The 25,351-nt window shown below is 37.5% G+C and overlaps 1 protein-coding gene across 1 annotated transcript in view; it reads left to right on the top strand.

Moving 5' to 3' along the window:
* Positions 1–25,351, top strand: part of Ent3 (equilibrative nucleoside transporter 3) — a 26,765-nt gene continuing 1,414 nt past the window's right edge. The window contains exons 1-5 of the mRNA XM_070100399.1: positions 1–219; positions 2,786–2,869; positions 4,002–4,242; positions 21,769–21,956; positions 24,347–25,351. The exon at positions 24,347–25,351 is cut by the window's right edge and continues 1,414 nt beyond it. Of these exons, the coding sequence (XP_069956500.1) occupies positions 136–219; positions 2,786–2,869; positions 4,002–4,242; positions 21,769–21,956; positions 24,347–24,826 (1,077 nt within the window). The 5' untranslated portion in view covers positions 1–135 and the 3' untranslated portion in view covers positions 24,827–25,351. The remainder of the gene's footprint in view (positions 220–2,785; positions 2,870–4,001; positions 4,243–21,768; positions 21,957–24,346) is intronic.

Genomic DNA, 25,351 nt, shown 5'->3' with positions numbered 1-25,351 from the left:
AGAAATTATTCTTTAATTGGATTATGTGATTTAAGTCTGAAAAAATGCCCTGATCACTCAGGTACGGCGGGACTGATCATTTCTGGGAATCGTATAGTGACAAAATTGCTGTTGGATGACCAGCGGACCAACACCATGATCTTCTTTGTCATCTCCATTGCCTTTGTCTTCCTCTGCCTCATCACACATATTGCTGTTCAGAAGACAACATTTATTCAGGTTCTCCTCTTTTTTGTTCAATTGCCGTGAACCCTCAGTTTAACAGTTAAAGGTGGCAGGGGGGTTGTTCATTAAAGGAAACTGTCTGTTTAGTTCAAATTGTGAGAATATTTTTCAGTGATCGTAACAGTAACGGATGATTTTTTGGATTTAATTGACTTGGTTTCATAAATTTGAAAATAAATTTACCCAGGGAACTGCAACAATAATGAATAATTCTGGCCTTAATGGACTTTATCCATTAAATCCAAAATTAATTTACCCAGCAGTCCATGAGAAAATGGTTAATTCTGGATTTAATGGACTTTGTTGCTTCCAACTGTTGTCCAGCCGAAGACTGTCCATTAATTCTGAAATCTGTTAAATTGGGTTCAGAATTACTTATTAATGAATGGCTTTCAATAAAAAATACAGTATTACTGTATATAAATTTTGTACAACATAATGCATATACAGCCTCTCCTCACTTAGAGATGTACTTGTTTACTGACGACTCGGACTTACGACAGGCTCTCTGACCAGTGTGCATACCTAAGCAATGTGTATCAGAATTGATTTCCTCTATTCTGTTTATTACAATACTATACAATACAATACTGTATAAACATTTAAAAAATATACTAAAAATGTTATAAATGGTGCAAAGGTGACATTAAAACAATATCAAAGATGGTTGACACAAGCCTACAACAATTATAGTATGCTCCTTGCTTAGTGATGAATTAGTTTACCGATGTGGTCTTAGGAATGGAACTTTGTCGTTAAGTGAGGAGAGGCTGTACTGTATTTTTTTTCTACCTCGGTGGCCATCTCCAAAGGCAGGATGACCCAAAGACAAAAACACATCCCCCATCATTCATTCAGTCACTGACATCACAGTTCAGACTACCCTCTGATTACAACATCCTTACCTCTCCTTCAAAGTGCAGGCATTCTGCTCATCCCTTCTCCAGGATTCAAGACTGGCTAACCATTTTTTCCTGAATCCCTTCATGTTACTTTGCTCACACTCTAACAGCATGTCCGTTAACGCTTTCAGTGGCCATTATGTAGATCTACATTATTTATGGCAGTATCTCTCGCATAGATCTACATTTTGAGTACTGCTCCCTCAAATAAGATGTGAGCAGTAAATTTTCACCTAGATATGAGAGATTGGGTCTGTGTGGTGAGTAGGCACAGTATTAAAAAATCCTGCTCCACACGGTGCAGGATTGTTTAATTTTAAATAATGACTTTGAGGTGTTTTCTAGGATGGTTTTATTGGCTGTATCTTGGTATAATTGATAGAATAGAAGATATACTACTGAAATAGAGATGATGTTGGTTGGTTTCAGAACTGGAAGTACTGTAGCTTGAAAGTGAGTCCAGACTAGCAGAAATATTTGATTTTTGCTTATTTTTTCCTGAGGATGGGTAAGTCTACCCTCGACCCCTGGTCTGTTTTATGAATTTTTTGTCATTATCTTCAAGAAAGATTTTTATAATTTCAGATTTTTTTTAAATGTGAACACTGAGAGCAATATTAGTTTTGGTGGTATGGACAGTGAAATCTTTAAAAATTACTTGTCTCAATTCACTCCTATCAAACATGCTCACACAAGCCTGCTTGATGCTCAAGTTCCTAAAACTCAGTGCTTCTTTTACCCCTTTCCATTTACATACATACAGCTAATGCATATCCCATGTCTGGCATTACTGATAGAAATTGGTCAGTGCATAATAGCAGATTCACATAAAATACTGAAATAACTGTTTATCCATCATATGTCCACATTGTCTTTTGTAGTGGTTGCCTAGCAGTAAGGGGGATGTGTGAAGTATCTGTCTACCTGTTGATGGTCCCAGAGAGTAGTGGTGCCAAATGGAGACTGAGGCCCTAAATTTCATCAGCTGTCCCTAAAGGAGGGGTTTGGGATGTTTGCTGTTTGGAGAGATATCTAAGTTGTCGTATCTGCATGCGTTTGGCAAGACAGTGATAATGTGAATGATGGTGAAAGTGTTTCTTTTTTGGGTCACCCTGCCTTGGTGGGAGACGGTCAGCATGATAAAAAAATAATAATAATTCTGCTTCAAGCTATATCGTCTAGTCCCATCTTCCAACCAGATTACCACCCCTAAGCCCTTCCTATATAAAACTTCTGGAGCTGCCCCTGGTCCTGGAGAAGTTAGGCTATTGATGCTAGCATACACTTATAAGAAAATGCAGTACAGTGCATAGTTAGGTTTCATGAATACTTTTACGATGATTGCAAATACTAAAGGTGCTTATTGCATTTGTTCTGTTAATTCTTTTATTTGAGAATTACATACTCTACTGTTGCCTGTATGTTTTGTGTAACTAAGTTAAATTCCTTACTGGTTGAAATATCTCTTAAATTGCCTTTTGGTTTCATTAGCTTTGTATATAACCACACACTGCTACAGTCTATTTCAAGAACCCCAGTGGAAATAAGTCATACTGACTTTTTTGGGTTATCCTAGGTAATTAATATTTATGACAATTGTACTTATGTGTAACCCAAAGCTAATTATTGAAATATGCATCACTGCTTATTTCTTTCAGTTCTATCTCAATTTATGTCGAACCAGTGAAGACACTGATGATCTCAAGAGAATTACCCTGGAGCCATCAGAGGATGCCATACTTGTAAGTGCACATCTCAGTATAATTGATGAGCAATCTCAGTTATATTAGTGAATAAGCAAAAATGTGAAATGTGTCTTATTTCACTCACAATCATAATACCACCATGAACGGCGGGTTTGTTGAAAAAAAAAAATCTGACTTATCTGTCAGACTTTTATTTTTATTAATGTTGAAGTATATTATAATGATGGGAAGTGCTAAGACTGTAAGAGCTGTACAGCATCTGGGAAAAGGGAGATGATTCAATTTGATAAGAGGAAAAGTAAGATAGCTCCAATATCTTGGATCAAGAGTCTAGGCACCCGCTCCAATATCTTGGATCAAGAGTCTAGGCACCCTTTTTCCTCTCCCTTGAAAGGTTTTATCTCTTATGATCTATGCACTAATGTGCAATAATGTGTTTTGTATTCTGGTAGTGTAATGCATTATTGTTGTTATACTGAAGGGAGGGGAAAACACTAAACTAGTAGGCATCATCATTATTTTTTTTTTTTTTCAACAAACTGACCATATCCCACTGGGGCAGGGTGACCGAAAAAGAAAAAATATAAGTTTCTTTTTTTAAATTTAGTAATGTATACAGGAGAAAGGGTTACTAGCCCCTCGCTCCCGGCATTTTAGTCACTTCTTATGACATGCATGGCTTACAGAGGAAGAATTCTGTTCGACTTCCCCATGGAGAATTATTATTATTATATTTGGTGGGGGATGGGGGTAGCATCCCCCACCACTGTATGACCTGTAGAGGTCATACAGTAAGTGGGGAAATGGGTGGTAATCAGGTTCATTCAAAGAAGAGGAAGGGTGGGTCCAATTCTATAGATGACAAGCCCATTAAGTGTCATGGAATCTCCTTCGAGAGAAGTCATACAGAGCTTTGGAATATGGGAGATAATGAAGTTTGACCCAAGGAAGGAAGTGTCTGATCCAATTACTTCGATCAAGAGCCCCTCATGGTTATCAAGAACTCTCCCTTGAGGGAATATAATTGATATTTTATTTTTAGGCTATTTCTTAGTATTGGTAAGTGTAGTAAAATTTATTTTACCCTGTATCTTAATGGGGAAATTAAATATCAAAATAAGTTAAATGTAGATACTGTAAGTAATGTGAATTTTATATTTTTTTCTAGGTTGATGTAGCTGGTGGATTTGGTGTAGGCAGTGTGAACAGCTCCTATGGTGGGACAGTGACACCCTCAGACTCAACTGCCACTTTCCAGTCTACAGCCACTCTCCCCATCTCTGCATCCGTAGATCCTGTCGACTCGTCAGCTCCGAGTTATAGAGTTGAACATGTAATTATGGGGAGAGTGAGAGGAGGCTACTCATCAACATATACCAGGTCTATCAGACTTTGGTCAGCAATTAAAAGTAAGCTATTCCACAGTGTTTTGAAGTAAGATAAACTGTATATATCTGTTAGGAACTAAACCCTTCTAAAGGGAAGGCATGAATATACATAGCAAGTGATTTATTTAACAACAGTGAGAAACCCCAATTTTTTGGAAAACTGTGGAATAGGAATTTTTCCCACTTTGTTCAGAGATTATTATACGTATTATTTTCAGAAAATGCCCTAAGCCCATGTGGGTCATAAAAGCACTTAGCTTAACCCCTTGACTGTCGAAACCCCAAATCCAGAGATGTCTTCTGGTGTCGAAAAATTTTTTATTAAAAAAAAAAAAAAGTTTTTCTTATGAAATGATAGAGAATCTTTTCCCAATGGCAATGACATCAAAAGAACGAAATTTGATGGGAAACTTACGGAATTATGCTCTTGCGAAGTTAGTGACCTCGGTGATATTTACGAATCGGCGGTTTCGCCCACTTTGAGCCCAATTTTCGGCTAATTCCATTGTTCCAGTCGACCAAACTCATAGCTGTTTCTCTAGAACTCCATTTGTTCTATTGATTGAGTACAAGAAACTGCCCATTTACTGATTTCAACTACCCAATAACGTGGTCAGAAATTTGCATTTTGGCCAATTTCACGCAAATTAAAAAATATGCCAATTTTAAAATAGGGTCCAGAATGAACAATGCAGACATTCCTGGCTCTAAAATAACATTTTCTTTGTTCATCAGTCACATCTCCAGGCCCCTCTGATATTACTCTTGCTTTCTATTTTGAATTTTTATTCAAACAAAAAATAGAAGATTTACTGTTATGCAGACCACTGCAATACTGTAATAATTGTATAAATAATGTCAACCCATTCATGACTGCATATTAGAATGGCTAGTTGAACATTTATTGGGCAATGACATCATTTGTTTACTCTTGAACATTGGCAAAAATCAAACATTTCCTTTACTTTGAGCTCCATTTTAAGGTTCTTTTCATAGTAAAACCAATCAAAATCACCTCTATTTCTATCAGATGAGACCAAAAAAACGAGAATACAACCATAAATACTATACGAAAATAGACCACAAAGTCAGCGTTTTAATCCAAAACAACGGTCAGTTTTTTTTTATTATTATTATGCACTGCTTGCTGCAGGATTTTTTTTATATGATGCACACTGACCACACACCCATTCTCTCACATGTGGGCCTACCAGCTTTCTCCTGCTTGATTTGAAGCCTCTATAATTTTTGAGTATATATACGTCAAGCACAGTGGCTCGTAAGACGTATATATACGACCGAAACAGTCAAAGGGTTAAAGAGTTATGGAAGAAGAATCCTTAGCTTTTGAGGCCTATGGAATTGAGACCACTACATTCATAATTAGAGACTTGTTGATGAAAACCTGTGGTCTGAATAGATAACTGTAGAATAAAAATAAAACTACACAGGGAACTATGGAATAGAATTACATTTTGTCAGGTAGATTTTTTTTTTTTTTGGGGGGGGGGACACAAGGAAGCAATACCGTAATTTGTAGTGGAGGAGTGAAGAATGACTGGACATTATGCCACAATGTTACCTTCTGCTGTATCAGTGTTTGTATACACTCCCATAAAGTTATTTTCTTCTTTTTTCTTGTTTGCTATACGAGGCATTGCACAGAAGAAAAGAAGCTCAACCATGGCTAAAATCCAAGTTATTGTATGCATCAATTCCTTAATGTTTTGTATTGAGATTCAGAGACCCATGACAAGGTACGAAAATTTGAGTTCCAATCTTCCCCACTTCTGCATTTTTTCCCATTGTTTGAATGTTCTTTTTTTTTGCCATGCAACACCTAATATAGTACTTTCCCAAATTCATTGATTTTTATATGGTTTTCTGGTAGGTGTGGTGGGTTTCTAGTTGTTGCGCAGACACACTTGATAATTTGTTCCAGTTTTACTTTCAAGTTGTTTGAGGATCATATATGTATATTTTTTTTTTATCACATTTGTCGTTTCCCACTGAGGCAGGGTGACCCAAAAAGAAAGAAAAAACTTAATCATTCAACACTTTCACCATCACTCGTACATAATCACTGTCTTTGCAGAGGCACTCAAATATGACAGTTTAGATGTCCCTCCAAACTACCAATATCCTAAACCTCATCTTTAAAGTGCCGGCATTGTACTTCCCATTTCCAGAACTCGAGTTCGGCTAATTTGTTTCCCTGAATCCCTTCACAAAATATTACCCTGCTCACAGTCCAACAGCTCGTCAGCTCCCAAAAAACATTCGTCGCCATTCATATACGTACATGTCGTGCCAAATGGGTAAAATTGGTCAGTTAGCAAGAACTCATTTAAAATTCAGTCCTTTCTAAAATTTTCTCTTGTGCCTTTAAAGATAGTATATTTTTTCATTTATGTTAATTAAAAAAATTAATACTTTTGTACCAAAAGAACCTTCGAATACTTTACTATTCTTATTATAACAAGTGCATTTTAATTTAGCCTAATCCAACTAAATATACAGTGGACCCCCGGTTCGCAATATTAATCCGTTCCTGAGAGCTCATCGTAAACCAAAATTATTGGAAAGTGAATCAATTTTCCCCATAAGAAATAATGGAAATCAAATTAATCCGTGCAAGACACCCAAAAGTATGAAAAAAAAAAACTTTTACCACATGAAATATTAAGTTTAATGCAACAGAATAATTACAGTAACAACAATAACAATAGAATAATAACAATAGAATAATTGACACTTACCTTTAATGAAGATCTGTTGATGATTGATAGGATGGGAGGAAGGGAGTGTGTTGAACCTATTGTTTAGAAGGGGAATCCCCCTCCATTAGGACTTGAGGTAGCTTTTCCTCCTGAGTAATGTAGGTCCTGCTTAGCAATTTCTTCCAAAACAGGCCTGTTTTGTCACAATTAAACACTTGTTCAGGTTTCAATCCTTCAGCCTCTATGTACTCCTTGAATTCACGCACATATTTTTCAGCCGCTTTGTGGTCTGAACTGGCAGCTTCACCATGCCTAATCACACTATGTATGCCACTACGATTCTTAAATCTTTCAAACCAACCTTTGCTGGCCTTAAATTCACTCACATCACCACTAGTTGCAGGCAATTTCTTTACCAAATCGTCATGCAACTGCCTAGCCTTTTCACAAATGATCGCTTGAGAGATGCTATCTCCTGCTATCTGTTTTTCATTTATCCACACCAATAACAGTCTCTCAACATTTTCTAACACTTGTGGTCGCTGTTTCGTAATCACAGTTGCACCTTTTGCAAGAACAGCTTCCTTGATTGCCATTTTCCTGCTCACTATAGTAGGGATGGTTGATTGGGGTTTACTATACAACCTGACCAGCTCCAATACACGCACTCCACTTTCATACTTTGCAATTATCTCTTTCTTCATTTCAATAGTCATTAGCACCCTTGGTCTCGAAGGGTTGGCACTAGAAGCTTTCTTGGGGCCCATGGTGACTTATTTTGCAGAAACAAGCACCAAAAACAGTGATAATATGGATAATATAGAATGTACCGAATGTATCCTTAGATGCGTGCACACTGGCTGGCTTGTAAACACTGGACACGTCTCGTATGAATCGTATCACATACCGGGTTTTGTATCGGGAAGCGAGGCAAATTTTTTTCGATCAAATGCATCGGCTACCCCATTTATCGGATACCGATAGCATCGGGAACCGGGGGTCCTCTGTATTTTAGATGAGTTTACAGTAATTTAATAATAAGCAAACACAATGAAATATATTTTTTCATTAGGTTCCGAATGATTTTTGCAAAATTATTGCATACACAAATTTTTGCTTGCCTTATTCAGCAAAAAGAACATTGCTATTTAAGCCAATATTGCAAGTTTTACCTATTCGGAACGACATACAGCCTCTCCTCACTTAACAACGGAGTTCCGTTCCTAGGATCACATTGTTAAATGAATTCATCGCTAAGTGAGAAGCATACTGTAATGGTAGTGGGTTTGTGTCAGTCATCTTTGATATTGTTTTAATGTCACCTTTGCACCATTTATAAAATTTCTGGTATATTTTTAAATGTTTATACAGTATTGTGCTGTATATTGTAATAAACAGAAGAGGAAATCAGCTCTAATATACGTACATTATTTAGGTATGAATACTTGTCAGAGAGCCTGTCGTAAGTCTGAGGCATCAGTAAACCAGTATGTCGCTAAGTGAGGAGAGAGTGTATATATATATTCATGTTATGAAAATATTCAGTGACATATTCCATTGAACTAGGCCAATTAACAAATGTGCTTGTTTTTATATATCATGACTGGTGTGAGGGAAAACGACAGACAATAAATGATATTCATGGAAAGGTGCTAAACCTGAAGGGGTCTTACAGAGTTTAGGAAATGGGAGGTAATCACATCCAGGGAAGGAAAAAATAGCTTCAGTTCCTTGAATCAGGAGCCCTTTGCCAGTATAAAGGCAACTCCCTTAAAAGCTATAGCCAGCAGTGAACTCCAATTAATAGCTGTATGTTTTGGAGAGCACTTTCTGTATTGTATAAACTAAGATTAGAGTTTACGATATTAGTTCTTGTTCAGCCCAAAATTCTGTGAATACTATGGGCTTTGCATTAGTACTATATGATCAAAATTGTCTCTAGTGTTTATTTTGTGAAAATCATGCCCAAATAATACTATATTTATTTGTTAGTTGTTAAGAATGGGATAGGGGTTGTTGAGAATGCTTGTGTATGTAGAAATAATGAAAGTGTAGTTCATTAAGAGATTTTATAATAGTGAGTTATTTTTTTTAGCACTAGCATTCTCCCACCAAGGTAGAGTGACTCAAAAAATGAGGAAATACATTCACCATTCTCTATTAAATCTCTCTCTTGCCAGAAGCATGGTGACATTAGATTTCAGATGGCTTTTTGACCTGCAGCATTCTCGCCTCTCCTTTAGATCTCAGTCTGGATATCCAGCTTTCCTGAATTCCTTCAATAATGTTACTTTGCTCATACTCTAATGGCATATCAAGTTACAAAAACCACTAACTCTGATCTGACCCTCTCATACAAGTCTGCCTAGCATTCAGATACTCTTTTACCCCCCTCCCTCCAACCCTTCCTGGGATGACCCCTTGCCCTCCTTCCCAGATTTATATACCCTCATAGTCAACCTATTTTGTTCCATCCTCTCAAAATATGCAACAACCCCTCCTCCTCAGCCCTCTGAACTTTCTTCAGATATTTTGCATAATATTCACACCTTACAGTGCCCTAAAACAACATTTCCACCTCCTCCAGTCTCCTTTGTTCTGCAACGTTTAACCTTTTCAGGGTTACCGACGTACTAGTACGGCTTACGTGCCAAGGTTTTTGACGTACTAGTACGCATAAATTCTAGTGCCCTCAAATCTAGCAAGAGAAAGCTGGTAGGCCTACATATGAAAGAATGGGTCTATGTGGTCAGTGTGCGTAGTATAAAAAAAATCCTGAAGCACATAGTGCGTAATGAGAAAAAAAAAACTTTGACCGTGTTTTTGGTTTAAAACAGCAAATTTGCACTGTATTTTCGTATGGTATTTATAGTTGTATTCTAGTTTTCTTGGTCTTATTTTATAGAATGGAAGACATATTACAGAAATTGAGATGATTTTGATTGGTTTCACGATGAAAAGTACTTTGAAATTGAGCTCAAAGTAGCAGAAATGTTCGATTTTTGCCAAAGTTCAAAAGTAAACAAATCATGCCACATGTCCAATACACGTCAACTGGTGAATCTAATATTCTTTCACAAGTGCACTGATATTATTTATACCATTTCTACATTAATACAGTAGTCTGCATAACAGTAAATCTTCTATTTTTTGTGAGAATGAAAATTCAAAGTGGAAAGCAAAAGAAATGTAAGAGGGGCCTGGGGATGTGACTAATGAACAGATAAAATGTTATTTTAGTGCCAGGAATGTCTTTCTTGTTTATTCTGGGCCCTATTCAGAAACTGGCATCTTTTGAAATTTGTGTGAAATTGGCAAAATTGCTAAATTCTGACCACTTTATTGGATAGTTGAAATCAGTAAATGGGTGGTTTCTTGTACTCATTCGATAGACAAAATGGAGTTCTAGCGAAATAGTCATGATTTTTGTCAACTAGTACACTGGAATTGGCCGAAAATAGGGCTCAAAGTGGGCAAAATCGCCAATGCGTGAACATCGTCGATGCCGCTAACTTCGCGAGAGCATAATTCCATAAGTTTTCCATCAAATTTCATACTTTTGGTGTCATTATGATCGGGAAAAGATTCTCTATCTTTTCATAAGTTTTTTTTTTTTTTTTTTTTGAAAATTTGGCGACCCTGAGAACAAGTCTGGGAGAGGGCCTGTCGACCCTGAAAGGGTTAAAACTTGTGCTTCACACCCATGTAGCAGTACAGTGGAACCTCAGCTAATGATTGCCCCACCATACGAGTTTTTCAGGATATAAACAGTTGCTCGGTTGATTTTTTGTTTCTGGATATGAACAAAAATTCAGGATGCAAGCAAGCTTTTCCTGAGGGAGGTTCCTTGATGCTGGTGTGGGACTCTTGATCTAGGGAATTGTATCTGTGCTCAAGTTCCCTAAATTAACCCTGAGTACCTTCCATCCCCTCCCCTCACAGGCGCTGTATAATCCTACAGGTTTAGTGCTTCTTTATTATAATAATAATAATATATAATAATAATAATAATATAAAAATATAGTAATACTATAATAATAATACGTACTGTAATAACAAGTGAGCTTCAAAAGGCCATCATTAGATGGCAGTGAATACCACAACAATGCGGGAGCGGGAATGACCGCCTCCACTTGTCACATAATGACATACTGTATTTTATTCATTCTAGAGTATATATCAGGTTTCTATGTTATTTATATTGTTTAATATGTCATATTAGATGAATTATGATAGATAAATGAACCATAGAGTTATTAGCGTTGTATTGAAGTGTATTTTGTCCTGCCTCCAGAGCAGGAATTCCACTGGAACGGATTAATGGCTTTTCAATTAATTTAAATGAACATAAGAACATAAGAAAGAAGGAACACTGCAACAGGTCTACTGACCCATGCGGAGCAGGTCCATGCACCCCCCCCCACCCCGGTAAGACCAATGACCCACCCCTCCCGGATTAGCCGAATGACCCACCCAGTCTGGTCACCTCCACTCAAGGATGGAGCACTGCACCAGACCCAGCAGCACAAGCTAGTCAGGTCAAACTCACACCCACCCATACCCACTCATGTATTTATCTAACCTATTTTTAAAACTACACAACGTTTTAGCCTCAGTAACTGTACTCGGGAGTTTATTCCACTCATCCACAACTCTATTACCAAACCAGTTCTTTCCTATATCCTTCCTAAATCTGAATTTTTCCAACTTGAAACCATTGCTGCGAGTCCTGTCTTGGCTGGAAATTTTCAGCACGCTATTTACATCCCCTTTATTTATTCCTGTTTTCCATTTATACACCTCGATCATATCCCCCCTAATTCTATTCTTTTCAAGAGAGTGCAGATTCAGGGCCCTCAGTCTATTCTCATAGGAAAGATTTCTGATACATTGGATCATCTTTGTCATTCTCCTCTGTACGTTTTCCAGAGCATTTATATGCATTCTGATAATAAAAAAAAAATAATAAAAAATACGGTGACCAGAACTGAGCAGCATAGTCTAAATGAGGCCTAACCAAGGATATATAGAGTTGAAGAACAACCTGAGGACTTCTATTATTTATACTTCTAGATATGAAACCAAGAATTCTGTTAGCTTTATTGCAAACACTAATGCTTTGTTGTCTTGGTTTTAGATTACTGCTAACCAGAACTCCTAAATCCTTTTTGCAATTAGTAGTATTAAGATCTACATTATTTAGTTTATATGTGGCATGGTTATTTAACTGTCCAACATTTAGAACTTTGCATTTGTCAATATTAAACTGCATCTGCCACTTCTCCGACCATTGCATCAGTCTATTCAAATCATCCTGGAGTGCTCTAGTGTCCTCATTAGAATGAATTGGACGGCCTATTTTGGTGTCATCAGCAAATTTGCGTATGTCGCTATTTATTCCCTCATCTATGTCGTTTATGTAAATTGTGAACAATGGGCCCAACACTGACCCCTGAGGAACACCGCTTGTGACGTGCCCCCTTTCTGATTTCTCCCCATTTATGCAAACTCTCTGCTGTCTATTTGTCAGCCATGCCTCTACCCAGGAAAAAATTTCTCCTCTTATTCCGTGTGCCTTAAATTTCCTCAATAGCCTCTGGTGTGGAACTCTATCGAAAGCCTTACTGAAGTCCATATACACAATATCATATTCATTACCATGATCTACCTCCTCAAACGCCTTAGTGAAAAAAGTTAGTAAATTCGTAAGACAGGAATGCCCCTTTGTAAAACCGTGTTGAGATTCATTAATCAATCTGTGCCTGTCAAGATGGCTACGAATTCCTTCGGCAATTATTGATTCCATAAATTTTCCCACTATGGAGGTAAGGCTTACTGGTCTATAGTTCGAAGCCAAGGACCTGTCACCTGCCTTGTAAATAGGTATTACATTTGCCATTTTCCACTTATCAGGCACTATGTCAGTTTGTAGTGATATGTTAAAAAGATTAGCCAAAGGTATGCTAAGTTCCTCTTTACATTCCTTTAACACCCTTGCAAACAGTTCATCAGGGCCTGGGGATTTGTTAGGTTTTAGTTTCTCTATTTGTCTGAGGACCATGTCACTAGTTACCGCAATCGTACATAGTTTATTATCATCCTGTTCTATATAATGTATTATTTCAGGAATATCGCTAGTATTTTCCTGGGTGAAAACTGAGAGGAAGTAGGTATTGAGAATTTCACACATATCCTTATCACTGTCAGTGATCTGACCAGAGTTACTCTTAAGTGGCCCAATCTTGTCCCTAATCTTACTTCTGTATACCTGAAAGAACCCTTTTGGGTTAGTCTTTGAATCCCTTGTGACCTTAGCCTCATAACTGCTCTTTGCTTTCCTTATTCCTTTCTTTATTTCTCTCTTTAATTGAATATATTGATTTCTTAACTGCCCATCCCCTCTTTTGATACACCTATATATGCCTCTCTTTTGACCAATGAGATGTTTTAATCTATTGTTCATCCATTTGGGATCATTTTTTTAGATCTAATTTCCCTACTCGGAACAAAAGTTGTCTGGGCAGCTAGAACAATACTCTGAAAAATGCCATATTGGCAACCAAGATCACCTACCTGACCCATAGTTAAGACATCCCAATTTAGCCCACCCAGGTAATTTTTCAGTCCCATGAAGTCGGCCAAGCGAAAATCTGGGACAGATTTGATTGCAGTTAACTGGGTAATTCCATGATATATTGAAACTAAGTGATTTGTGATCACTTTCCCCAAGCTCATCATAAACCTCAAGATTATTAATTAGTGAATCTTTGTTGGCAAGAACCAAGTCAAGCAGATTGTTTCCTCTAGTTGGTTCTGTCATAACCTGCTCTAAAAAGCAATCCTGAACCGTATCAAGAAAGTCACTAGACTCAAGATTTCCTGTCATATTGTTCCAATCAATTTGTCTAAAGTTAAAATCTCCCATTATCACAACATTTTCATATCTAGATGCCTTATGAATTTCATCCCATAACAGCTTACTGCCCTCCCTGTCAAGGCTTGTTAACGAGGAGCTGATCAAAATATCGACTTGGATGACAGCCAATAAACTTACGCTTAATACTGACAAAACCTACTATATTATGTTTGGTAGCAGAGCAGGAGTTGCGCAAATTAACATTAAGATCGACAAAACTCTAATTGCCAGACATAATGAGGGCAAATTCCTAGGCCTATACCTCGACAACAACCTGAATTTCAGCACCCATATCCAACACATAACCAAAAAAGTATCCAAAACGGTTGGGATCCTCTCCAAGATACGATACTACGTGCTGCAAAATGCCCTTCTCACACTATACCACTCACTTATTTATCCATACCTCACCTATGCTATTTGTACCTGGGGATCAACTGCAGCAACACACCTAAAGCCAATAATCCAACAAAAAGCTGCAATAAGAATAATCACTAAATCCTCTCCCTGGCAACACCCCCCCCCCCCCCCCACTCTTCATAGATCTAAACTTACTCCCTGTTCAGTACATCCACACTTACTACTGTGCAATCTACATCTACAGAACCTTAAATTCCAATATTAACCTTGACCTAAAACACTTTCTTGATAGTTGTGACAGAACCCACAGGCATAACACCAGACACAAACATCTCTATGACATTCCCCGTGTCCGACTAAACCTTTACAAAAATTGAGTGTATGTCAAAGGCCCTAAAATCTGGAACACCCTACCTGAAAACTCTAGAACTGCAGATACATTCATCACCTTCAAAACTACCATTAGAAAACATCTTATCTCCCTGATACACCCCGTCAACTAATTACACGAATACCACCTGGTGGTTCACACTTACACTCACTCACCCATTTGACCATAAACAGAAATATCAATCTCAATCTTAAAATAATGAATCCTAACTAGTCATAAGTTGGCCTGTGATACTCCAGTAATGAAACTATGTATTGTGCCAAAACAAAAGCATTCACATTGCTAAACTCACAAACTAGTATTTAGTCACTTAGCCATAATACCAACTTACCTCATAATTTGTAATATTTTAAAGTTAAGAATTAATCTAAGTCTGCCCGAAATGCCTAGCCATGCTAGGTGTTCCAGTGGCCCCCTCTGTAATTAGTATTTTACTACATGTAAACCACACAATAACCAAATTCTGTAAACTCAGCATTGTAATCCTTATAGAGAATAAACTTTGAATTTGAATAAATCACACCCAAAATTAATTTGTCACGTCCCTCAAGAAATGGTAGCCAAACAGATTCTGTGTTCGATGTTTCTAATCTTATATCATGTCTAAGACAACAATTTGAATTTTCTCTGACATACATTGCCACACCACCACCCTTCCTGTTGACCCTATCAGTGTGGAATAGTTTATAACCCTGTATGTTGCATTCAGAAGGCATTTCTCTATCAGGTTGAACCAGGTCTCTGTTATACCAATAATATCTATATTACCTACACTTGCAAGTAATCTTAGCTCATCTATCTTATTGCTTAGACTCCTACTATTTGTATAGTAAACCTTAAGGGAGCTAGTCACTCGTTGCCCTCTACTATCTCTCTTTGTTTGTTGATCAATTGATTTGCTATTACTAGCAACTTTATTTTGAATATTGTCTTTTATTAAACATATCCCTGGGGTATCCTGGTAATAACTGCTATTTTTAACCTTAATGCTGCAGCCTGATTGTTTCCCACAAACACCCATACCTCTATAATCTATCAGTTTAAATTCCTAGACAAGTCATCAATTACTCTCTCAATTGAATTGGCTAATGCAACCACTCCATCCCCAGAGAGATGAACCCCATCCCTTGCATACATATCATGTTTGCCAAAGAATAGGTCTCAGTTATCAATGAATGGGATTGCAAGTTCCTTGCAGTACCTGTCTAGCCAGCAATTTATACCAATTGCCCTAGACATCCATTCATTGCCCACTCCCTTTCTAGGCAAGATGCTACATATGACTGGGATCCCTCCCATAGACCTAACTACTTCTATGGCTAAGATAGGATTTTGTTCGGATTTTTAACCCCGGAGGGTTAGCCACCCAGGATAACCCAAGAAAGTTAGTACGGCATCGAGGACTGTCTAACTTATTTCCATTGGGGTCCTTAATCTTGTCCCCCAGGATGCGACCCACACCAGTCGACTAACACCCAGGTACCTATTTGCTGCTAGGTGAACAGGACAACAGGTGTAAGGAAACGTGTCGAAATGTTTCCACCCGCCGGGAATCGAACTCGGGCCCTCCGTGTGTGAAGCGGGAACTTTAGCCACTGGGCCACCTACTGGATGAGTACTTAACCTGTACTTATCCAGCAGCTCCTCTCTTCTGCCCTTCCCAATGTCATTACCCCAGCACTAAGACAGATAATGGGCTTGTTCCCATTACCTGCCATAATATTATCCAACCTGCTGACTATGTCACCAACACCAGCTCCAGGAAGGCACACTCTCTGTCTGACCTTTCTGTCTCTGTTACAAAATGTGCGGTCTATATATCTTACCTGAGAATCGCCTACTATTAAAATATTCCTACCTTGATTAGCAGGGAAATCAGTGGTACCTTCAACCTCACTAACCACTGAAGTACACTCGTCTTGGAGAACAGAGAATCGATTTCCTACCTTCACATCTTCTCTATTAACTCTCATCTTCCTTCTTCCTGAACTGTGAACCACTTGCCACTTAAAGCGGCTGACACTATCACTGCTGGTGACCATTCCTTCCTTACCAGCCAAATCCTTCTCACACTCACTCCCAAACTCGTCTATGCAAAGCTTCAGCCTCCTATTTTCCTCCTCAAGAAGTAGAATCTCCTTCTTCAACACTTGAACCTGAGATTCTAAAACACTACAACAAGCCATGGTGCTTGTAACAGCCCACGCTAACTTCCAAGAGCTTAGGCAGGTATGACCGCAGGTGACCACTGACCTCAGCATACTGATGAGGAAATTGACTTGGCATATGAGCAGATCAGGATACGAGCTAGGTCACGGAACGGATTAAACTTGTAAGCCGAGGTTCCACTGTATTCATACCATTATATTACCCTAGTATTACTTACATTATTATATTCATGGGAAAGAGCTTAACCGTAATGGTTATGTGATGCCTGAGGAATAGGGGACAATTAGATTTGATCCAACAAAGTTTTTTTTTCTGCTTCAGCAGCCACCTCCCACTAAGGCAGGGTGACCAAAAGAAAAAACATGCTCATTGTTCAATCAGTTATTGTCTTTCCAGAAGCATACTGACATCACAATTTAGATTACTGTCTCTCTGCTGCATCCCCAACCTTCCTTCACGGTGCAGGCACTACCCTATTACCTCCAAGTTTTCTTGAATCCCTTTTTAAAAGTTACCTTACTCCCACTCTCAGCAGCATGTTCATTATAAAATATCTACATCATTCGCTCCTGTCTAACACTCACATAGTCATGCTGGATGCTCTCAAGTCCCTAAAACTCCAAGCCTTTTCTGTATTAAATTACTTGACCTTTTGAGGGTCGAGACCCCCAATCCTTAACTCACTCTCAGGGTCGAAAATTTAAAAAAAAAAAAAAAAAATGATAGAGAATCTTTTCCTGATGGTAATGACTCCAAAAGTACGAAATTTGATGGAAAACTTACAAGATTACGCTCAAGTGAAGTTAGTGACTTCGGCAATATTTATGAATCGGCGATTTTGCCTACTTTGAGCCCTATTTTCGGCCAATTCCATTGTTCCAGTTGACTAAAATCATAGCTATTTTGCTAGCACTCCATTTGTTCTATCGATTGAGTACAAAAAACCGCCCATTTACCGATTTCAACTACCCAATAAAGTGGTCAGAATTTAGCAATTGGCCACTTTCAACCAAATTTCAAAAGATGCCAATTTTAAAACAGGGTCCAGAATAAACAAGACAGACACTCCTGGCACTAAAATAACATTTTTTCTCTGTTCATTAGTCACATCCCCAGGCCTCTCTTACATTACTCTTGCTTCCCGTTTTGAATTTTTCTCGCAAAAAATAGATTTACTGTCATGCAGACTACTGCATTATTGTAAAACTGGTATAAATAATATCAGCACACTTCTGAAAGAATATTAGACTTGCCAGTTGGCATGTATTGGATGCGTGGCGTGATTTGTTTACTCTTGAGCATCGGCAAAAATCGAACATTTCCACTACTTTGAGCTTAATTTCAAGGTACTTTTCATCGTGAAACCAATCAAAATCATCTCTCTTTCTGTAACATATCTTCCACTCTATCAAATGAGACCAAGAAAATGAGAATAAAACCATAAATACCATACGAAAATATGTACACTGCAAAGTCCCTGTTTTAAACCAAAAACAGTCGGATTTTTTTTTCTCTTGCACTGTGTGCTGCAGGATTCTTTTTACACTGTGCACACTGACCATGCAGACCCATTCTTTCACAAAAAAACAAGACAGGAGACTTCAATACCTTACCACCCTTTATATACAAAAAAGTGTCGCAAGTGCTGTCGCCAATCATTGCAACACTTTTTAACAAATCCATCGAATCCTCTACCTTCCCTACAGTTCTCAAAATAGCGAGGGTCACATTGATACATAAAGGAGGAGACCGGACAGACTTGAATAACTACAGGCCAGTATCCAACTTCCACCCTCTCTCTAAAATCTTCGAAAAATTAATTCATAAGCGAATCTATTCTACCTCATCTCCCACAACATACTCAACCCCTGTCAGTTTGGGTTCAGGCCTAATAAAAATACAAATGATGCTATTATACACATGCTAGAACAAATATACACTGCACTCTAGAAAAAAAGAAGTCCCACTAGGCATCTTCATTGATTTAAGTAAAGCTTTTGATACAGTTGACCATGATTTGCTCCATATAAAATTGTCACACTATGGTATAAGAGGGCACTCCCTCAACTACCTAAAGTCATACCTCAGCAACAGAAGCCAATATGTGTACACAAATGGAGCAAACTCTTCTGCACACCCAATTACAGTTGGTGTCCCACAGGGAAGTGTCCTTGGCCCTCTTCTCTTTCTTGTTGACACAAACAACCTACCAAATGCATCGCAACTACTCAAACCCACACTATTTGCAGATGACACTACATACGTCTTCTCTCACCGAAGCCCAGTCATGCTAGCCAATACTGTAAATACCGAATTACAGAAAATATCTACCTGGATGATGACTAACAAACTTACTCTCAACATTGACAGAACCTACTTCATTCAATTTGGAAACGGAGCTACAGATGTTCCTCTTAACGTAATGATAAACGGATCACCTATCACAAAGCTCACAGAGGGAAAATTCTTAGGAATCCACCTTGATAATAGACCCAAATTTCAAACACATGTACAACATGTGTACAACATGAACATAGTACTATATTCCACAGTCAGCCCTCTTGGCCCTATATCACTCACTCATTTACCCCTATCTCACCTATAGAATTTGTGCATGGGGCTCAACAACAAAAAAAACCATCTCAGACCATTAATTACCCAATAAAAGGCTGCAGTCAGAATGATAAAAAATTCCCACTACAGGCAGCACACTCCGCCAATATTCAAAACTCTAAACCTACTCACCGTACAATACATCCATACTTATTATTGTACCTACTACATACATAGAACACTTAACTCGGATATAAACCCTCCCCTCAAACGTCTCCTTACCAACCTCAACAGAACACATGACCATAACACAAGTCCTTACCAACCTCAACAGAACACACGACCATAACACAGATCACTCTTTGATGTTCCTCGTGTCCATTTCACATTATGCAAAAACTCAATGCACATAAAAGGCCCAAAAATCTGGAATTCATTACCTGTTAATATAAAAGAAACACTGTCTGCTTATAAATTCAAGTCTCTTCTTAAAAATCACTTACTCACCCACAACAAATAAATACTGAATAACTGTATCTCATAAATGTATAACCTGTGACCCTATCAAACTATTTTTTTTTAATTACATTACTTAACCCTTTCAGGGTCCGTCCCGTAGATCTACGGCTTTACGGTGAGTGTCCAAACCGTAGATCTATGCCATGAGCTCAGCTCACTCTGATAAACTGTGAGTGGTACATTTGGGCCTAGATATGAGAGAATACATCTATGTGGTATGTGTGCACCACATAAAACAGATCCTGCAGCACACTGTGTATAATGAGAGAAAAAAACTGAAATCATGATTTTTCGATTAAAACAACAACTTTGCAGTGTTTTTTCGTATGTTTTTTATAGTTGTATTTGCGATTTCTTGGTCTCATTTGATAGAATGGAAGACATATTACAGAAATAGAGATGATTTTGATTGGTTTTAGCACTGGAAATGGCTTGAAACTGAGCTCAAATTAGCGGAAATGTTAAATTTTTGCCGATATTCAAGAGTAAACAAACGACATCACACGTCTAATACACATCAGCTGGTGGGTCTAATATACATTCACAAATATGGTGATGATATTTATACAATTATTACAGTATTGCATAACAGTAAATCTTCTATTTTTTGGTGTGAATAAAAATTCATTATGTGAATAAAAAATCAAAATGGAATTTATTTGTAAAGCCTCAAAACATAACTAATGAACAGAGGAAATGTTAGTTTAGTGCCAGGAATGCCTACATTGTTTATTCTGGACCCTATTTTGAAATTGGAATATTTTGAATTTTGTGTTAAATTGGCCAAATTAACAATTTCCGATCACTTTATTTTGTAGTTGAAACAGTTGACTTGGTGATTTCTTGTGCTCAATCGATAGAATAGAAGTAATACTAGTGAAATAGCTAAGAATTTGGTTGATTGGAATAATGTAATTGGCCTAAAATGGGAGTCAAAGTCGGCAAAATCGCCGATTCGTAAATATCGCTGACACATCAAAATTCGCGAGAGCATAATTTCGTCAATTTTCCACCAAATTTCGTACTTTTTGTTTTATTACCTTCACAAAAAGATTCTCTACGATTTCATGAGAAAAAATAACATTTTTTTTTTGAAAATTCTTGGACACTGGTGTGTGACTCCAGATTTGGGCCTTGGACCCTGAAAGGGTTAATAGAATACTCCATTCTATTGAATGCACAGCATCTCGGCAAATGACCATATGACCTGACTTTGAAATACTCATTTGTGCTTAATTGTTATTTGTTTACTATAATTTTTACCACTGAATATATCATAGCTTAGTTAATCTTAAGTTAATTTTAAGCCTGCCCATAATGCTCTGCATACAAAGGGCTTTTGGCATGTTACACTTAACCACTGTATTTCTTTGTACATCTGTGTATCATGTCCAAATTAATAATAAGTAAATATGTAGGCCTACCAGCTTTCTTCCACCAGATTTGAAGGCGCTAGAATTTTGGTGTATAAATACGGGATTGACACTGGCTATCAAGTCGTACATGTACGGGACCGGCCCTGAAAGGGTTAAAAGTCAAAGACGGTATTATTATCAGAAATATGTGCCAAGCCAATGAAAGAAGCACCAAAAGGTAGGAGCCTAAACATTCAGCAGAAATAAGAAGTGGTGGTTCATGGGATAGGATGTGCTGTTGGAGTTTGAGTAAGGTAGTACAGTATCTATGAAGAAATTTTGGGAATGGAAGTGGGGGTTGCAAAGACTTGCTGGACTTGAGTTTGGGTCAACACTGAACCTGAAAACCAGTGGGTGATGGTGTAGTACATTTCCTTTGGGAGACACTACCTAAGTAGGATATGGCTTTAGAATTTGAAAAATGTATGTGTGAATGAGATAATTTTGGTTCAGGCTATTAGTAATGCTGTAACTCAATGTATTAATTTGTATTTCTTCTACAAGGAGGCGTAATAGCTCGTTGGCAGGTTAGTCGCAATGTATGGCAATACATGCTGTCCATTGCCCTTGCGTATTTTGTGACCCTGTGCTTGTATCCGGGCATAGAAACAGAGGTGGTGTCTTGCCGTCTGCACACCTGGATGCCCGTCATCATGATGGCAACGTTTAACCTTTTTGACTTCATTGGCAAGGTAATACACCATTTTTTATGTACATTATATGCTAGTGTATCAGTCATTTTCTGTGATGCTTGTTTTTCTACATCTTTATGAAGTCGTACCTGTCAGAGCATTTACTTTATAACTCCTTAAGATCCATGGACAGATTTGCAAAATTATTTGGGCATAAGCATGTTTATAAAAGCTCTGAAAGAGAGCAAATTATATGTAGAAAACAAAATGACTGTCTACATTTGCATTCAGAATCATTATATTGCACAAAAATTTCCATTTATAGTTGGGCAGCCAGGAAACAATTATCACAAGATGGATGGTCATCAGCTGTCTCACTCTGGTTGTATCTTTCTCAACTACCATTCATTTTATTTCTATTCAAAATATAGCATATACAGTATAGACATTCAAGAAATAATTTAGCTGACAAAATGACATGTTGAGAACAAACCAGGCATGCATGCATGTTGAGGTGAGATTATTATTTTTCTCCTTGGGGAAGTAAAGAAGAATCCTTACTCCATAAGCCATACATGTCATAAGAAGTGACTAAAATGCCAGGAGCAAGGGGCTAGCATCTCCTTCTTCTGTATAAATTGCTAAATGTAAAAAGATAAACTTCTCTTCTTTTTCGGGTCACCCTGCTTCGGTGGGAGATGGCATATACATGTACGTATATGAAAAGAAATTATTTATTACATTCATGAGGGGATGCCAAACACTTATTATACTGTTAGTGGCTTATACACTAGTGAATGTATATGCCACTTACAATACAATGCTTGGGAAATGGGAAGCAGTTGAATTCATTTCAAGAAAGGGGAGGTCAGGTCCAGTTCCTTTGATCAAGAGTCCCTTACTGGCATCAAGAAACCTCACTAGAGGAGATTAAAATTTTAGTTTTTTCTCCTCCTGCCCAGCCCCAGGTCTGTGGAATTCTTTTCACAGGTAAGTTTGTTATATAATATTTTATTTTTATATTCTAGTTTTATTTTTGCCATGCTTGTTAATTATTGTATCCTGTACCCACCACTATTTTCTTTTACTATACAGTGCACTTTCCTTTATCATACAGCTCTTAATGACCCTTGCAGTTTTGACACTTTTAATGACTTTTATTGTGTATTAAAGTGCTTGTACAGAAAGAAACATATGTGAATTGCAAAGAACGAATGATTTGGAAATGCGTTCTTTGGAAGATAAGATTATTATTATTACATTCATGGGAATAGTGCTAAACACTTAGGGAGTCATACAGTGCCTAAAGAAATAGGCTCTCAGGCTTAATTTGAGGAAGGAGAGGTGAAGTTAAATTTCGTGGATCAAGAGCACCTCATCAGTATTAAGGAACCTCCCTTGAGAGGTTGTAAGGCAGAAGAGTATGAGAAATTTTAATACAGTAACCATATAGAAATTTATAGGATATGGAAAAAAAAATAGGTTCAAGTGCCAGGGGCTCGTGTGAGCATGTTCAGTGGGAGTGGAAATGAGCAGTTTTTATGGCTTGATGTACTGTTGGAGTGTGATCACAGTAACTTCTGTTAAGGGATTCACTGTAACTGAATCTTATGAAGCTGTAAAATACAGTGCCTGTATTGTGAAGGAGGGGAAGGGATGTTGCAATTGGAGGGCCTTTTAAACTGTGATATCTGTACATTTCTGGCAAGACTGACTTAATGGTGGGAGGCAGCCAGTGTATTAAAAATATAAGAAACTAGATTATGGAACAAATTTTTAAACTAGCAAGTGACAAGAAGCCACCACAGTTTTAGTGAAGAGAAAGAGATGTACAGAAAAGACAAAATAAAATATTTTTCAAATAGAATACTGTGGAATGTTATATTATTATATTTTTTTTTATTATCACACTGGCCGATTCCCACCAAGGCAGGGTGGCCCGAAAAAGAAAAACTTTCACCATTATTCACTCCATCACTGTCTTGCCAGAAGGGTGCTTTACACTACAGTTTAAACTGCAACATTAACACCCCTCCTTCAGAGTGCAGGCACTCTACTTCCCATCTCCAGGACTCAATACAGTATATTCGTGAAAAGCACTAAACCTGTAATGACCATTTAGCACTACAAGGCAGTGAGAGAGATGGTATGAGCATAGGGAATAAGTAAAGTGTCTCACAGTTAATGGAACAAATTGGTACTGGGTGAGAAATCATGGCAAGTCTGCAGGAGAGGTGGGTTGTAGAATAGAAAATGGATAGAATGTACTGAAGGGACACAATAGTGCACTCAAAAAACCATTGGAGTTTAGAAAATTATGTATAAATTAAAGATAAATGAGGATCATAAATGTACTTCTGTAACTAATTTTTTTTTAATAAATGACAAACTTTTGATGTCTTAAACATTTAATACATGTTCTTGAATAATAATTTTGGAACATTTAACAGATTCTTGCATCAATACCATATGACTGGACACGCAGACAACTGGTAAGCGGTTCTTTAGTTCGTATAATGTTGGTGCCATTTATGATGATGTGTGCTGGACCTCGGCTGTCACCTATCATCCCTGGTGAAGTCACTCCACTTATTCTCTCTGCTGTACTGGGGCTCTCCAATGGTGTCCTGGGCTCTGTTCCTATGATCCTTGCTCCAACCAAAGTACAGGATGAACATCGAGAACTTACCGGTAATATCATGACACTTTCATACTACATAGGACTGACACTTGGTGCTAGTATTGCCTATGGCTTGGATGATATTTTGGGTCAGCCACTACTTAATCCTTGTGGAGGCAAAGATCTAGGCTCTAGCTTAAACAAAATAATTTTAAAATCAACAGCTGTCGCAGAATTAACATCCACGCCACAAATTCCATTCCAAAGTGTGTACAACATCTCAAGAGAGGGAGTGAAGAATTTCTTCTGAAGTATTGTAGTCAATGTCTGTGTTGAGAATAGCACAGCACTACTCATAGTAACTGCCAAATTATTGAATATAAATCTTTGTAGGGTAACTGATTCACTGTTAAGGGTTGGTAAGGGAATAAATTTTTAATACAAAGAGTACTGTCAGAATTAAGTTGCCAACTAAATATAAGATATAATTGTTTATCACACAAAAATATCAAATGTTGCAGTTGCTGCTTCTGAATCATTATTGTGTAGGTAGTTAGTAGCTGAAACATATGTGAAGGTTCTTCATCTGGTGAAGGCCAAGGAAACTAATTATATTATATAAAGTACATAAACTGAAACACATTTGACTTGGATATATTAAAAAAATTAATTGGTATTTAGTAGATTGGTAAGTGCAGTAAAAGTCCTGTTATCAAACTATAGTTGAACTTTGTTAATCTGTAGTTCAATACAGTGAACCAGTAATATATATATATATATATATATATATATATATATAGAAAAATTGGATATCAAATTGGAGAGGAGTAGTATG

This window comes from Cherax quadricarinatus, chromosome 72, assembly GCF_038502225.1.
Source record: "Cherax quadricarinatus isolate ZL_2023a chromosome 72, ASM3850222v1, whole genome shotgun sequence".
NCBI lineage: Eukaryota > Metazoa > Arthropoda > Malacostraca > Decapoda > Parastacidae > Cherax > Cherax quadricarinatus.
Note: the sequence above shows the minus strand (reverse complement) of the source record. Positions and strands in the feature narration are given on the sequence as shown.